At 46.8% G+C, this 17,315-nt stretch overlaps 1 protein-coding gene across 1 annotated transcript in view; it reads left to right on the forward strand.

Moving 5' to 3' along the window:
• The first annotated feature begins 5,220 nt into the window (after positions 1 to 5,220).
• Positions 5,221 to 17,315, forward strand: part of GAP43 (growth associated protein 43) — a 69,892-nt gene continuing 57,797 nt past the window's right edge. Inside the window, exon 1 of the mRNA XM_009908115.2 lies at positions 5,221 to 5,351. Within this exon, the coding sequence (XP_009906417.1) occupies positions 5,322 to 5,351 (30 nt within the window). The 5' untranslated portion in view covers positions 5,221 to 5,321. The remainder of the gene's footprint in view (positions 5,352 to 17,315) is intronic.

The following is a 17,315-nucleotide window of genomic DNA, read 5'->3' on the forward strand; positions in this document are numbered from 1 at the left end:
TTTTGTGATTCTTTGCATCCTTTGTGTGTTGGTTTAAGCCTGGAGGCCCCACTAGGAGGGATGGGGGATGGGAGAGGTGGGGGGGACAAGGCTCCCTCCTCTCCCACACAGACAAAAGTGGCACAGAGCAACAGAGCAAGCTGGATCTGCACTATGCTGATGTCATGCTCACTGTATGCCAGGAAAAGGGTTGGATGGAGTTTATGGGACCTGGAATGTATTCTGTAGTTTGTAAAACTTCCTGTTCTGGGGCTTTTTTTGCATTTCTTCCCCAATTTCCAGGCTAAGGTTTTGGCCATTTTGTTCCAGTTTGGTTTGTGAGGTTCAGGGCAGGATTCTGTGGAGTCAGTACTTTTTTTTCCTTCCTGCTTTCTTTTTTGTAGTCTGATACACCTGCAAGAGAGTAGTAGATTGTCCAAATCTCAACTAGCAAGTCTTTTTACTCCCCCAAACCCTCATCCTCGAGCATTAGCCCTATGAGGAGGGGCTGAGAGAGCTGGGATTGTTTAGCCTGAAGAAGAGGAGGCTCAGGGGAGACGTTATTGCTCTCTACAAGTACCTGAAGGGTGGTTGTAGCCAGGAGGGGGTTGGTCTCTTCTCCCAGGCAACCAGCACCAGAACAAGGGGACACAGTCTCAAGCTGTGCCTCAGGAAGTTTAGGCTTAAGATGAGGAGCAAGTTCTTCACAGAGAGAGTTTTTGGCCATTGGAATGTGCTGCCCAGGGAGGTGGTGGAGTCACCATCCCTGGAGTTGTTCAAGAGGGGATTGGATGTGGCACTTGATGCCATGGTTTAGTCATGAGGTCTTGGATGAGAGTTTGGACTTGATGATCTTTGAGGTCTCTTCCAACCTTGGTGATTCTGTGAGTCATCTTAATAATTACTTTATACAAACCATACCCTCCTTCACCGTGTGACATAGAGCAAAGAGGGGTTTATCACAGTATCACAGTATCACCAAGGTTGGAAGGGTTTATATATCACTCCAAATGATTCCTTTCCCTTCTTGAGGCTTATGGCTTTTCAAAATACCACACTTCTCCACCTCCTTACCTGCCATTTAGTCAAGTCTCATTGATGAAGCTTTTTTTTTTGGTCATTGTTCATCCCCTTCTTCCAGTCCCCTTCCCAAAGCCTCATTCATGTTGTTCTTTGAACCTGCTCTTCCTGCTATTTGAGTAGATTCAAAAGTCGAGGTCAAAGGGGCCATTCGGGGCGTATCTGCATGACATGACGCTGTGTTATCCACCAGCTCTGAAGGGGTGCTGAATGAGCCAGTGTTGGCAGGGCAGTGGAGAGACAAAGGTGTCATTTGGATGCAAGCATCCCATCTTGATGTCATGGCTTCAGGAAATTGAGATTCACCTCCTTTTCTTCCCTTCAGTTTTGCTTCTGATATTCATTAATTCCCTGGCTGAAGTTTGTGCTTCTAATTCCCCCTCATTCCCTTTGGCCTTTTCATTGCTGTGGACTTGTCCTTTTTTCCTTCTGTCTTATCAGATGATATACCTTACAGGTTGAAGTGATAACATAGTCAAAATGGTAGGGCAAGGGATGCTGGGATATGATTTTCAGAACCAAAAAATTGCCTGAAGATTGTAAAGTCCAGCTTTTAAATGTACTTAAAGGATTCTAATTTGAAAGAAAGGGGTGTTAGAAACTGACATGCCCTGGAAAATTGGGTTTCAGCTTATGGCTCTTCTACACAAGAAGATTAATTCAGGGGAAACTTGGATGCCCCACTGCAGTGGGCTGGCCACTCACCACCGACTCTACATGCATGGGTAACCTCTACAGAGATTTTCCTCTGCGTGATGAAAGTGGTTTGCAATAAGCTAGAGCACAGAGTGCCCTTGGGGCTGGGCATGAAGAGATGTGGCTCTGCTCTTGGCTCTGACTTCAGGTGGTTAGCAGTGCTCCAGGTGTGCATGGAAAGGTGGCTTGAGCCTAGCTGGCTGCTTCTGTTGTCCTTCTGCTGCTAGCCTATTCCCCAGGTGGGTGTCTGGGAAAGGTGGGGGCTGGGAAGGCTTTCCTCAACAGGGCTCCCTACAGCAGGGAGGTTCCTTAAAATGGCCTTGTCAGTGGGAAGAAAACAAGCTTCTAAAACACTTCTGAAGTGTGATTTGTCTGACCTAGTTTAGGCTCCTGCTTTAGGGTGATCTAATTCACACACTTCAAGTTCCCATTTCTCTTCATTGTCACCACAAGGAGTCCAGGGTGATGCTTTCCAATGGGGGCATGTACACTTGACCGCAGGAGTGCCGCCTCCCAAGGGCAGGCGTGTGGTTAGCAAGGGCCCACACGCTCATGACACACTAACTGTGTTGGGAGATGAGCCCTTAGCAATCCCTGGGGCCAGTGCAGAGGCTCCTAAGTTCCATGGACATATTCTAAAATGCCGTGGTACTGCTTCTTGGTGTGGCTACCAGTAGTGCATGTCTCAGTCATCCCTTCTTTGATTTTGATCTCCATTGCTTTCTGCTGCTCCCCTTCTTACCTGTTCTCTTTTATGATTACATAGTTTGCCTTCTTTTTCTCTATATGCATTTTCTGAAGCTAAACTTGATTTTTGTTATTTAAATCTTAGGTCTACTTCTGTGTCAGCTGGTGTTTGCAGCTCTTCCCAGTTTAGAATATTGGAGCCCTCAATATAGGAAGGACATGCACTTGACGGAGAGGGTCCAGAGGAGGGCCATGAAAATGATCAGGGGGTTGGAGCACCTCTGCTACAAGGACAGGCTGAGGGAGCTGGAGTTGTTCAGTCCAGAGAAAAGGAGGCTCCAGGGAGACCTGATAGCCTTCCAGTACCTGAAGTGGTCCTACAAGAAGGAGGGGGAGAGATTGTTTACAAAGGCCTGTGGTGACAGGACGAGGGGCAATGGCTTCAAAGTAGAGAAGGTGGTGCTTAGGTAGAGACTGGAGATGTTTAGGAGGAGACTTGATGGGGTGCTTGGTGCCATGGTTTAGTTGATTAGATGGAGTTGGATGAAAGGTTGGAGACAATGATCTTGAAGGTCTCTTCCAACCTGGTCCGTTCTGTTCTGTTCTGTTCTGTTCTGTTCTATTCTATTCTATTCTATTCTATTCTATTCTGTTCTGTTCTGTTCTATTCTGTCCTATGCTATGCTATGCTATGCTATACTATACTATACTATACTAAGGGCAGATTTAGATTGGATATCAGGAAGAAGTTCTTCACTATGAGGGTGGTGGAACACTGGAACAGGTTGCCCAGGGGGGTGGTAGAGGCCCCTTCCCTGGAGACATTCAAGGTGAGGCTTGGCGAGGCCCTGGGCAGCCTGGTCTAGTTGGGGATGTCCCTGCTCACTGTGGGAAGGTCAGACTAGATGACCTTTGGAGGACCATTCTATGATTCTGTGATCTTCTCTGAATGTTGTGATCACAGCATTCTAGACTGTATAATCAAAACTGCCACCTGCTTGATCCTAAAAGCTGCTTCCCTTGTATTACATACAGATGTAGGTAGCTTGCTAGATGCTCTCTGAAATGCTGTTTGCTTTCCTTAAAAAATATGGGGTACTAGGAACTGCAATGATGTCATAGCAACTGACTCTGATTATGCAGGAGCCTGCGCTGAGGGGTATTCCAGAAGCTGTATCTCTAGATGCGTGCATTCGTTTGTGTAAGCGAGCACACACGTGTGAACATTTGTGTCAACAGTGCCTCCAGGTATACAGAAAGAGCAAAAGGCCTTACAAACAACCCCAAACAGTTCTAATTTCCCTTTTTCTCCTCTTTTTCAGGCAGTGTAGCATTAAAAATAAATTAGAAGTAACACCATGGTGTGGCAGAGAAGTTGATGTAGTGGCATTAGAGCCAAAAAAAGAGAACAGCATCTGACTGTACCTCCCAGACACAGTAAATAAAAGCAGCTAAATTTGAATTTGGGTAGATGAAATCCTAAAAACCCAGCAATCTTTTTTTCTAACACCCTCAACATTTTCATGCTTTGGTTTAACTGCTGCCTGGCATTTTTTTTCACTATCTTTTCCACAATGCTAGCTAAAGCCAACCTGTTCCTCTGTGTTCTGAGGCGGCACGGTGTTAGAACTTTGAGGATGTGTGCTTGGGGTTGTGTGTGTGTGGTGTGTGTGTGTGCATTAATGCCTGCACGGGCTCACACATCACCCTGATCTTCTGTGCATGCAATTCCATACATCCCTGCTCCTCCCACAAGTGTGTGAGGGGTGGCTGTGTGTGGGAACGTGCCATGTCCTCCCCCTGACAGCCTACAGCGATTTGCAGGCGGAGATCAATAGGTGCAGAAATTACCTAGACACTGAAATTAATTGAGGATCTATACAGAAGGATGGTTTCTGTAGGTTTTGAAGCTATTCTGATTAAAAAAAAAATAAGAATAAAAAAAAATCAGCAAATCATTTGTTGCAGGAGTAGCATTTGCTGTGCCTGTGAAAGGTCTATAGGATGGGCTGAGGGAATAAGGGAGAAAGTTGTCCCATTGGGTGCTACAGGACATCACCAGGCAGGGTTCCTCTCTGCACACATGAAGCAGGCAGCATGTACATATATGTTTGTGAGTGTGCTGCTGGGGGGGTGGTAGTGGTGGTGGTGGGGGAATTTTTAACAGCCATTTTAACATATTTCCTGATTCCCATTTAGCTTGCAGCTCCCACCATGGTACGTCACCTGTGCATGGCATCTACCCCCTGCCATTAGCCCCCACTCCCCCTGCTCTGCTCCTTGGCCACCCCACCCCACGCTTCCTCCACGCATTAAACACACTCCTGGCCCTGGCTGGGTTCAGGGGGCTCCAATGGGAGTGGGGCTGGGGGCTCCCCACCCTACCCCCCCCCCCCCCCCCCTTGCCCAGTGCCTCCCAGACACACCCCACCCCTCCCACCCCCTCCCCAGTCTGCAGTGTCCCCTCTCCCCTGTCGCCTCTGTACAGTGGGAAAGTCGTTGGGTAATTGGGTCCAGATTGAAGATTTTAATTATTCATGAGGCTGGCAAGGGACTTGGGGTGGGGGGGTGGTGGCTGTTGGGGTGGGGGTGGGGTGGGGAGGTGACGAGTCAGGGAGAGCTGGTGAACAATTCTGGGAAGGGTAGGGAGGGAGGTAGGGAGAGGCAGCGTGTGCATGTGTGATGAGCAATAGCTGTGGACCTTCCAGTCGCTGCTAACTGCCCTGGTGTGTGTGTGTGTGTGAGAGAGAGAGAGAGAGAGAGGGAGCGAGAGAGGGAGGGAGGGAGCGGAGAGGGTGGGGGGGAGAGATAAGAGAGAGAAGAGGAAAAGGAGAGAGGAGAAGGAAGGAAGAAGAAGGAAGGAAGGGGACAATACGATCATGCTGTGCTGTATGAGAAGAACAAAACAGGTAGAGCTGAAGATTTTAATGTTTCTTTATGTTAAGAAATCTGCCTGGCTGCTCGGTGTTCGTGGGTGCGTGTGTGTCTTGAGCGTGTGAAGGGCTGGGGCAGGGGCTGGGGTAGAGGGGAGGAAATTTCAGCTGTTTTCAGCAATTCTGTAGCATCTTGCAACTGAAGGCTCTTTTCACACCCTGCAGCATGACTGCTTTGCCTTTCCGAGGCTGGTGATGTGGGGAAGGGGGGGTGGCCTATGTCCACATTTGGGGAGCTACCAGAATCTCCCCTCTATTCTTATTTTATTATAGGGGGCAGATGAATTGCTTAGGATTTTCTGTCTGTGGTTCTGAGGGTGTGGATGGGTGGGAGGTGGGGGGATTGGGGGGGGGTTGGGGGTGCGCGGCTGGCAGGGAACGTGATGAGATCTGGCTCTAGCTTGGAGATAAAGGAAGCAATTCTTCGTCTTATGCCAAAAAGAAAGGGATGCCCGGTGAGCCTTGATCCCTGGGCGGAATGCTCTCTATTACTCCTGGCTCCGATGAATGGGGGATGCTTTATGTGCATGTGCTGTGTGGTGGCTCAGAGGACAGGTGCATTCATTTTTTTTGTATTACAACAATGTGAGCAAGAATTAACCTGAAGCTATTCCCCCCCCTACCCCCGCCCCCCCATGTCCCCCCCCCAACCTGCGCTATAGCAAAAAATGCAATTAATTAATAACAAAAGCATTAGCCAGGGGAAGGGTTACCCTTTTTTGTAATACCCCTTCATAGTACAACCAGTTAGACAACTGTGCATGAGCTGTTAAAGAAACAGAGGACCACGCCTCTGCTAGCTCCGAACTCGGGTGGGATAAGAGAAGCCTACGGTGTGAACCTGTTGGAAACCAGTTCGTTCTTTTTACAGGTACCCTCTGGGGTTTCCTGTATGGGAACTGGGATGATAAGAAGGCTTGGGTGGAAGCTAGTTTTGAGTGCTCAATATTTTTTTAATGTCCAGAGTGATAATGAAATTAATAAAAGAAAAGAAAAAAAAAAAAAACACAAAACTCACCACCCAGACTTAAATCATTCTTCCCTCCTCCTTCCCCCTTTCATTATGTGTGAAAGCCCAAATCTGCTCCCCGGTAAGAGAACCTATTTTGGCTGAATCTCTTGGACTTCCTCGGGAGGATGCTGGGTTTATGCAGTTGGAACTTTGAGGCAGGAGCTAACAGCAGATAACCTTGTAAGGTATTTTTGGAAACTTCCCCGAATTGTGGATTTGTAGTTGGCAGCAAGGAGCTTTCATCCTTATGCTGAACCCAAAACTCGACTGGCTCTTAGGTGCGGCACCGTACTGGCTACTTTCTTTATGTATGTGTACATTCATATGTGTCTTACAATATAGCACTGCTGTATTCTGGAGCCACAGCCCACCACACTGGTCTGACTAACTCCAGTGACTGTAGGACAGCCCAGTATTGAAAGAAAATCCAGGATCAAGTCTGTTTCTGAATGGAGATGTGGTGTGTGCATTAGCAAACGAAGGAGCAATGCTATAGAATAATGGGGAGGGGCAGTGAAGGGGCTAGAAAGACCCTGCGTCATCCTGTGCTTTTCCCCATGCAGGTTTCTCAAATGCCTTGCAATTAATGAGATGTTCACTAAAATCTGGAAGGAGATGGTGATGGCTAGCGGGGGGTGGGGGAAACGTGTTGCAGCCAGCTAGCAGAGCACATTCAGCTGGCAAATACGGGATGAAAAGAGCAGAGGAGGAGAAGGAAGGCAGACAGGGAGGCAGAGTGACAGCGCGATGGGCGGAGGTGCACAGCACGTTTTAAAATAAAGTGGGGTGGCTCTGGGATTCTTTGGAGTCAGAAGAGAGCTACTGGGGGAGGGGAGATTGGACGGGGGGATAATTTTACCCACACCATCCCAGGCTGGTCATTGAAGCTCCTGGGTAACGCTGCGATGTACCTGTTCATTACATCTCTGCGGCTTTAGAGCTGGCATTCTGCATTCTCACCTCTTTAGAAATGCATGGTGTGCAGGTAGCTTGATCCCAGATAGCCTTCTCTTCCCACTCTGTCCATGAATGCACCGCATGGTACACACCCCTTTGCGCCTGCATGTGCAGCACACGTCTCCACTCTCTGGCCGCCGGCAGCTGTACCGCACGTATATGCACTAGCACACATGCATTCATTTGCACATGCTTTCTGATCCTTACGCAGCCACACAAACCTGCCTGTGCACATTGGGTAGATGTTCCTGGGCTCAGAGCCCAGCTCCTGCTCCTCTACCTGAATACACACCACAACTGCCGAACTGGCAATATGGCAGTTTGCTCAGAAAAGCTGGAGATACACCAGAGCAAGCTTTAATTTGAAGAAGAAAAAGACAGTGGTATGGGGCTTGTGCTCGTTCTCTGTCCCCACCCAGACCCTTCACAGAGAGTAAAAGATAGAATGGGCTCTTCAGCATAAGCAGGAGTTTCTTTCCCAAAATAAAGACAGCTCTCCTCAAATTATTTTCCAGGGGAAGTCCCTGGTGTCCCGCCTTTCTGGCAGCTAAAGAGCAAAATGTTTAAATCACAGGCTTGGGCGTGGAAGAAATCGCTTCACATTTGTGTCTAGGTGTGCCTTTATGTGTCTGTCCTCCCACCCCTCAAAGGCAAATATGTTCACATACTTGTACCTTGCAGATTATTCTTTCTTGTGGCTGCAGTGCCAACGTGAACAGTGAAGTATCAGACTGACTGTGCCCACCCATCAGAGATGGAGATAGCTTGGTGTTGTCATTCCTGCCCGCAGCTGATTGTAGCTCTGAATCCATGCCCACAAAACAGTCAGCTAAGAGGTGGCATAACCAAAAAGCTGGGTCAAGCAATTTCTGACAAAATGGAACTTAACCTTTACTGCCAGCAAGGGATGAAGTCAGAAACACACAGAGCTGGAGACTTAGATAGGTGGCTAGAAATGCAAGTGTTGCATGCACCGCATGCTAGAACAGATGGACGTTATGGGGGTATCTGCTCAGTATTGGATTGCATGAGTGATTAAACAATAACCCGCAAGCAGGTTTCCCACTTGTGGGTGAGATGAGTCTCATTCATCACTGGGCATATCCGACGGCTTCTCTCCCATTCTGTCCTCTCCTCCTCACCCCAGCGCTGGAGAGCCAGCGGCTGCAAAGGTTTAAACCTGCCACACCCATCAAATCAAAGGAGGGAGGGGGGAAGAGGCAGTCTGCATTTCTTTCCCCTTCCACACGAGCAGCATGAATAAACAGGGCTGTACCTCTGAAGATGTAGTTTAATGCAATTGGAGAAGGAGAAAGCATTAGGGAACTGTTAGAGCAATTACAGGCAGCCAGCGAGGTGTCTTGTCATTCCAGGAACTGCAGAGGTGTGCAGGAAGGAGGAAATGGAGAAAAAGAGAGAGAGGAAGAGGCTTGCAGAATTACAGGTTTCTTGCCTCAGGATATTACAATTTCTCTAACTTCATTTCGAATAACTTAATTGTGCTGCACAATCTAGGCGCTTCAAAACGTGCAAGGCACAGTCTTGCCTTTAAACACCAGTGTGGAGAGAGAAAAAGGAATCTTTCAAAAGAAAGGTGCCCATCCACACCCTTCCTCCTTCCACTTGCTAGCCTGGTGTACATCACCACAGACTATTGACTTCAGGGCAGAGACATCTGGGAAGAGTCTAGCCAATGCCTCTGCCTTTACGAGAGACATGGAGCAGTTTCCAGTAAACAATTTCTGCATGGAAGTTTAATTACTCCAGGTCCTTACTATTTCTCTTCCAGGGGCAATGCCTCTGGGATTACTCCCCGGAAGAGTGTCTCCAGAGAAACACCCCTCCCATCACCCTATCCTCCTTCACTGCCTTTCCTGACTATTAGAGACATTGATTTCTCCTAGATCACTTAATGTAACTCTTCTTAATAGCACAGACAAGCCCCCCTCCTAGGGAACTAATTGCAGGCAGAGTTTCCAGGGGGAGGATACCAGTAATGGTTAGTGGAAAAGAAACCAGTCTGTCGATCCAAATTTCCTCTTGCCACTTGCTCCTGAATGAGAGTCCCAGCAGAAAACAGTTAGGCAGTACCCACTGCTATGTAGAGGCATCCCTGGTGAAAGGGCTGGGTACAACTGTGCAGCCTGAGGAACTGACATGTATTGTCTGAGGGCTTGTCCTGACCCAATGATGGTGTCTGAGCTGCTCCTACCTCAAGATAATAGGATGGACTGTAGCCCCAGACTCTGCCCATGCCATGCTGAGGGTGTGGGCATCACTTGGGGAGGAGGGATGAGAGGAACCCCTCTTCCAGTCGTGTGGCTTTGAGTGACTAGCAGGAAAAAATGCAACTCCAGTGATGCCATCCCAGGATCTAGTAGCCACCCTACCCTATCCAGATTCACAGGAATGCAGACAGTATATTCCCCTCTGCCCATTTCTCAGAGAGCAGAAATTGCCCATTGCAGGCATCTACCACGTTACAAGGGCTTCTTGTGCTACTGGGAAGGTGAACTGGGCCCTTTGCCCATTGCAAGATGAGAACAGGCTGGTGGTCTCACATGGATGCCACATGTGATCAAGGATGTGGATACCTGCTTGGATTCCCTGGCCTCATGCTGTGAGGTATGTGCTCTCCTTAGTGACTCTCATCTGCAGAAGACATGAGGTGTAAGTGGGCTCTGCCTAGTCTGTGCCGAGCAGGTGTGTACACGCTGGGAGATTGGTGTATCGACCAATAACTCTAGCCCAGTAGCTCTACATGGAAATGCCAGGCTGGTAAGGGGAGATCAGTCATCCAGAGAGGCCCAGTGGAAGGTGCACATGCCTTGCTGGTGGAATTACCTTGCTATGAGAATACCAGAGCAGGTATCCAGTTGAAACACCTTCCAGCATCTGAAGTCCAAAGTCAGAGTCTGGAATTCATCCACACTGGTTTCATCTGTAATTCCAAGACACTCCTGAGCACACTGGGAGGTAACATGTAATCTCAGAGCTCTGATGGCCTCATGTGGAGAAGGTGTTTATGTTTCCTTAGGGCTCTCCTTATCACCTGCTGAGTGTGTGTGTAAAACTCCAGGGCTTTTCATGGTTGCAAGCACCAAAGGCCAGTAGTTAGTAGAGAGGAATTAGTTTGGGCAGAGCTGATTTCTCTTCCTAGCAATGCTATTAACCTGCTTTCTGACTTGTTCTGAGCATACTTTCTCTGCCTATCATGGCTGTCTCTGCAAGATGCTTCTTTAATTTGGAAACTACGTAATTACTATGTGGGAAAAAAAGACAGATTCAGATGCCCTCAGGTGAGTGGTGCTCTAGAAAAGCACAACATTGCTTTATCCATCCTCAGCCACTCCTGTGGAGCTGAGATATTTATTAGCCACTTGTATTCCTTTAACACAAGCCACTCATTTTCTTCCCTCACCCAGGCTTTATTGCTGATCACTGGGCTACAGCTTGGTTTTCTCCCCTCAGTGTGCTAGCTCTTCCCCTGCCATCATAATGATCCAGCCTGTAGCATCCTACAATATGTGTGTGGGGTGAAGGAGTAGTGTGATGAAAATAGTGATTTGTTTTTAATATAACAAAAAGAATTTGTGCTTTTGGAGTTACACTGATCCTGCTGTCTCCGCCTGTTATTCATTTGATTTCCTCTCCCCATCTGTTCTGCTCCTTGCCTTCCTCCTGCTCCCTTGACCATGCAGTCCTGCTGCTCCTTCTCTCCTCTGGCTGGGTACCAGCCTTCCATTAAGCTGTGCTTTTTGGGGAGTCCTGCTGGCAGCATCAGCCACTACCTTCAGGACCTTATTCCCTTCACCCTTCCTGGCACTGCTGTCAGAAGGGAAGCTGGTAGGAAAGCAACATGGCTTCTTCTCTGGTGCTTCCAGTTGCATTTGCAGCTTGCCCAGTTCTGCTCCATGTAGGCAGCTGTGGCAACTACTGCAAAGGAGCACCTATAGACAGAGCCGGCAAAGTTGTGCATCTTCACCTATCACATGGCTGTTACTGTAGGTAAAAGGCTGCCCACCCCCAGTAAGCAGCTGGGGAAGGGTATGGCTGCCATAGGAGCAATACACAGAGAACAGAATCACAGAATCACCCAGGTTGGAAGAAACCTCAAAGATCATCGAGTCCAACCTGTCACCACAGACCTCATGACTAAACCATGGCACCAAGTGCCACGTCCAATCCCCTCTTGAACACCTCCAGGGATGGTGACTCCACCACCTCCCTGGGCAGCCCATCCCAACTCTCTCTGTGAAGAACTTTCTCCTCACCTTGAGCTAAACCTCCCCTGGAGCAGCTTGAGACTGTGTCCTCTTGTTCTGGTGCTGGCTGCCTGGGAGAAGCCTGCTTTCTTGAGAATTCCTACCTCTTCTTGACATGTCCCTTGGGTACCAATGCCACTGTGGTGTGGCAGGCTGTGCTTCAGTTGTCTTGTTGGCTCAAGAGAAGATGTCCTGAGCCATCTTCCAACCATAGTTCATTGGCTTTGATTGCTCAAAAGGGAAGCCAGGATGTATTTATATTCTTTTAAATTATAACCAATAAATGTCAGTCCCATTCATCACTCACCTTGCTTCTGAAGTTTCTTGAATTAATTCCAGCCATAATCATACTATATCTCTATTTATAAAAGAGCTGGGGTATCTCACAATATTTAAACACTCTCTCTGTAGGAGAGACCTTTCTGTAAGGGCTGTGGTGACAGGTTGGACTTGATGATCTTTGAGGTCTCTTCCAACCTTGGTGATACTGTGATACTGTGACAGTTAGTGAAGCTAATATTTATATTAGTAAAGCTAACCCTTCCCTGAAGTGTTCAAGGTCAGGTTGGACAGAGCCTTGAACAACCTGCTCTGGTGGGAGGTGTCTCTGCCAGTGGCAGAGGGTGGAAACCAGATGATCTTTAAGGTCTCTTCCAGCCCAAACCATTCTACAATTCTATAATAGACTCTAAAAGAATCCTGTTCACTTGGCTTCAGTGCCTCTAATATTTAGGGGGACATGGGAGTGTCTTTGGAGGTCAGCCTAGCTTTGAAGCTACTTTTATTCCACTTGTCTCACGAAATTGCCTAAGAGTGAAACTGTGGTCTCAGGAACTTCAGCTTTATTATTAATTGGGATGAAGGAGTTGGGTCTGCTTAGCCTGGAGAAGACTCCAGGGACACCTTATAGTGGCCTTGAAGTGCCTAAAAGGGGCTGTAGGAAAGCTGGAGAGGGACTTTTCATGGGGACTTGCAGTGATAGGACAAGTGGCAATGGTTTTAAACTAGAGCAGGGTAGATTTAATCAGACATTAAGAAGAAGTTCTATACTACGAGGGTGGTGAGACATTGGCATGGATTACCTAGAGAAGTTGTGCACACCTCATCCCTGGAGATGTTTAAATATAGGCTGGATAAGGTTTTGAGCCTAGTGAGAGGTGTCCAACCAAGGGGGTTGGAACTAGATGATCTTTAAGGTCCCTTCCAACTCAAGCCATTCTGGGATAATTGTTGACATCTAGAGTAAATTACAGTTTTGATTACTCTTACAATTGCTGAGACTATTATCAATTGGCATCCAATTCATCAGGCTATTGAATGGGTTCTAACCCATTAATTTTATTAATAGAGCACAATGACTTTATAAATCTGCACTATTAAGTACTCAAGGATGGTCAGGTTGGGGCAGCAGAGTACCATGCTTTGCCCTTTTGTCACAAGCTCCCAGTAACGTATATTGGTGCAAATTTAAACCAGCAAGATAAAACCTGACATCATTTTGAACTGACCATTGTTCTTCATGCATCATTCCTTCTTCTGTTTGCCCACAGCTTCAGGAGTAAAGTAGTCAGCGATGGATTCATAAATAATTGATCAAAAATCATCTAGGTTTGGAAGGGTAGGCAGAAAGGAGCAAGTATCACTTGCTGATGTGCTGCCAGTGAAATTTTCAGCCATTTAATTTCATGTAAGAGTGAAGTCCACTGCTGGCAAGCACCTGCTGAGAATATGCAAGGAAAGCATCACTTGCTCAACTGTGCCTAAGAAATGTGGCACAGCTGGGAAGTGCTACTGGAACAACAGTGAGCTGGAATGACAGGAACTGAGACAAAGGGGTGTTTAGAAGCCAGACCAAAACTTTATCTTCAGCAGGGACACTTCACTGTGGGTGGGAGAGTTGCACTGAAATGGCACTCATGTTCCTCTGAACTGGTGCACCTTTCTTAGGGTCAAGATTTTAATTCTTAGCTTGTTATTTTGGAGAAGTCAGGCTGGCAGCTTACAAAGGCTTGGACTGCTCAGGCTGATCAGGAATCTGTCAGAATGGAGACTTTGCATGCTCAAAGATGAAAGCCAGTGGGTTTAAGCCTTCCTGGTGTTTGCATTTGCACTGGAAGACCAGAGGAACTTAAAGCCCTACTAACAGTTTTGAGGATGACATCTGCAACAGAAAATTGATCACAGAATCCTAGAATGATTTTGATTGGAAAAGACTTTTAAGATCATTGAATCCAACCATTACCTAACTCTACCAAGGCTGTTAGAGTGGTAGGTATCTTCTAATATCCAACCTAAAGTCCTCTAGTGCAACTTGAGGCCATTTCCTGTTGTGTTATCACTTCTTACTAGGGAGAAGTGATCAAGCCCCTCCTCTCTCACATGTCCTTTCAGGTAGCTGAGTTGTTTCTTCAGAATAAACAAGCCCAGTTTCCTCAGTTGCTCCTCAAAGGGCCTGTTCTCCAGATCCTTCCACCAGATTCACAGTATCACAGTATCACCAAGGTTGGAAGAGACCTCAGAGATCATCAAGTCCAACCTGTTCACTGCCCTTCTCTGGACCTGCTCCAGCATCTCAATGTCCTTATGGTGAGGGCCCCGAAAGTGAACCCAATACTCAAGGTGTGGGCTCACCAGTAGTGAGTGCAGACATTCAATCACTTCCCTTGGCCTGCTGGCTACACTATTGCTGATCCAGACCAGGATGGGCACAAACTGATTTGTATTCAGATGGCTCTCAATCAACACCCCCAGGTCTTTCTCTGCTGAGCTGCTTTCTAGCCACTACTAGAATAGAATAGAATAGAATAGACCAGACCAGGTTGCAAGCGACCTTTGAGATCATTGAGTCCAACCTATCAGCCAACACCATCTAATCAACTAAACCATGGCACCAAGCACCCCATCCAGTCTCTTTCTAAACACCTCCAGTGATGGTGACTCCACCACCTCCCTGGGCAGCACATTCCAATGGCCAATCACCCTCTCTGTGAAGAACTTCTTCCTAACATCCAGCCTAAACCTCCCCTGGTGCAGCTTGAGACTCTGTCCTCTTGTTCTGGTGCTAGTTGCCTGGGAGAAGAGACCAACCCCCACCTGGGGGGTGTGCTACCTTCAGAGCACACAGATCAAGTGTCTGCACAGAATGCATCCATGAAGAAGGGAATATGCTATGTTCCTTTTATCCAGAGGCACTTTGATTAAAGTATTTGCCAGCAGATGTGGTGAATATACCCCCTCTGCCTGAGCAGATCTGTACCACCACCTTCCAAGAGAATGTGCCATTAAGCTGTGGATTATACTGGAATGAGTGGTTCCAGTATAAAGCTGCTCTATTTTGCACAGGCAAGGCAAGAGAGTGAAAGAATATCATCCTGACTAAAGAGTCCTGGAGGGGAGTGGAGATCTTTGGTTAAGGCTTTGCATTCTACATTGTCAGTCAATCCAAAGCATTTTATGCCCATTTTGCCTGTCTCCAGCAATAGGGTCAGCTGCAGTTTGATTGCTAAAACAACAAATAGGAGCCACAAAGGATGAAGATCAAGACCTAGGAAAAGGAGGTACTGATGTAAGGTAGTTGCTTCACATCATCCTAGCTTATTTATAAAGCTGATGGAAGCAATCTGTGAACTGTAAGCTCTGAATGCTTTGAACACTCAGGAGAGCTGGATGAGGTGTCAGAAGGCTAAAAATAGAACAAGGAGAAGATAAGGAATTACAGACTACTCAGTTTAACTTCATTCTTGAGGGGGAAAAAATGGTGGGAATAATCAAATAAAGGAGATTATTAGGAGCCAGCACAGATCTGTCAAGAATAGATCATGTCAAACTAATATAGCTTTCTTCTGTAACAAGCCTTGTGGATACAGGGGAAGTAGTTGTCATACCTTGTCATTTGCAAGGATTTTGACATTATCTTACAGGCTTTTATCATCAGTGAAGCAAAGAAACATGGTCCAAAGGAAAACATTACAGCAGGGATGCAGAACTGGTGTAGCTAATCCTACTCAATGAGCAATTCTCACTGATTTCCTGTCAAAACAGAAGACTGCATTGAGTGGGTTGCCACAAGCTTGAGCTGTGGCCTGCTAGTGCTTCATGTTTTCATTAAATGCATTGTAGTTTATATTTTCATTTCAACCTTGATAATTGTCTAGAGGAAGTGGTTGTGGTTTTTTGTTTGTTTGCTTGGTTTTGAATCTGCATATGGCAGGAACCAGCTACAGGCTGTTGCAAACAGTGGAATTTGAGATAAGCTTGTCAAGCCATGGCTCAGAGTTGAGCAGCAACAGCACAAATGTAAAGTGTTCTCCATAAGAATGATTAATAATGTGCTGCCAGCTGCCCATGGGAGCCTATAGAGCAGCCAACTCTCCTTCAGGAGGGGAGACAGGGTCTCCAGAGGACCAGAAGTCCCATGTTAGTCTAGAACATTGTTCCAGTTTCAAAAAGGAAGACATCTTTTGAATGGATTGTGCAAATGGGAGTCCAGGCTGTAAGACACATCTGATAAACCTTCAGCTCTGATGAGCACATGTAAGTCTCAGCTGAAATCTCATGCCTTAGTCCTGTACTGCACCCTAAGAAGGTGTGATGCAGTGAGAGTGCAGACTGGGACAGTGAGAATTGCTGGCATTCAAGGGAAATATAATTTGTGAGGTAAGACTGAAATAATTAGAGTTCTTTAACCTGAAAGCAATAAGGCTGAGAAAGGCCATGATGCCAAACTGGTGAGTGCAAGGAAATGGGGAAAATCTGTTCTTCCTGTCCAGAGTGGATAAAACAAGGAGTAATGGTCCTTAATGGGCTGTCAGAGTGATTCAGACTGGACTTCAGGAATAGTCCAAAAGGCTTGTGATGCACTGGAATAGATTAGCTGAGAAAATTACAGCAGCTGCAATCACTAGAGGGCTGTAGGAGGTACTTCTGGACCAGAAGATGGACTAAATGGTCTCTTGTGCTCTCTCAACACTGTTTTGTAACATTAGTATCAAATATTCACCAGAGCAGGAACTGGACCCAGTGTGTCCTCTTGGAGAAGAGTGTTTAACCAGTAGGCTTTAAAGCTATGTTTACTTCTGTGCTGTCTCTGTCTCTGGCCTCATGCTTTTTTAATTCTTCTGTGGAAAAAGCCCAAGAGCTTAAGCAGGAAAAGCTAGGAACAGCATACTCTAAACAGTCTTCTGTAGGGAGAAGGTAAGACTTGAGATCTTTCCAGGTACAGTAGAAAGTTGAATCAACATCTCCTGCAATTTAGGGAGGCTTGACTCCCCATTGAGATACCTATCTACTGCATGCTATCAGAGTGCAACTATAGCTATCTCTTTCTGGCCAGGACTTCAGGGCTTGGAATTCAAACCCAAAGATGCCTTCCTGATAATCAGGCCAAAATAGCTAAATCTAGACACTTGGGATGCTTCAGCATTTGCTGTGGGCAGTTTCAGAAGGCATTTCTTTATGGCATTGTAACACTGAGCTGCCTAGCTCCCCCCATTTTTTTCTAATGGACTTAAGACTATCCTTTCTGCAAGCCACCTCACCCTTTTCCTAGACTTAGCTCCAACACCCATCTTCTAACCACAAACATCTGCTGAAATTCCACTTTTCATCATCTTCAGGAGAGAATTCTTACAAGGGATTTATCAGCTGGTGGCTTCTTCTACCTGCCTGACGTGAATTGTCTCAAAGCATTTGTATGGTAGTCACTCA

This window comes from Dryobates pubescens, chromosome 8 (genome assembly GCF_014839835.1).
Source record: "Dryobates pubescens isolate bDryPub1 chromosome 8, bDryPub1.pri, whole genome shotgun sequence".
NCBI classification, from domain to species: Eukaryota; Metazoa; Chordata; class Aves; order Piciformes; family Picidae; genus Dryobates; species Dryobates pubescens.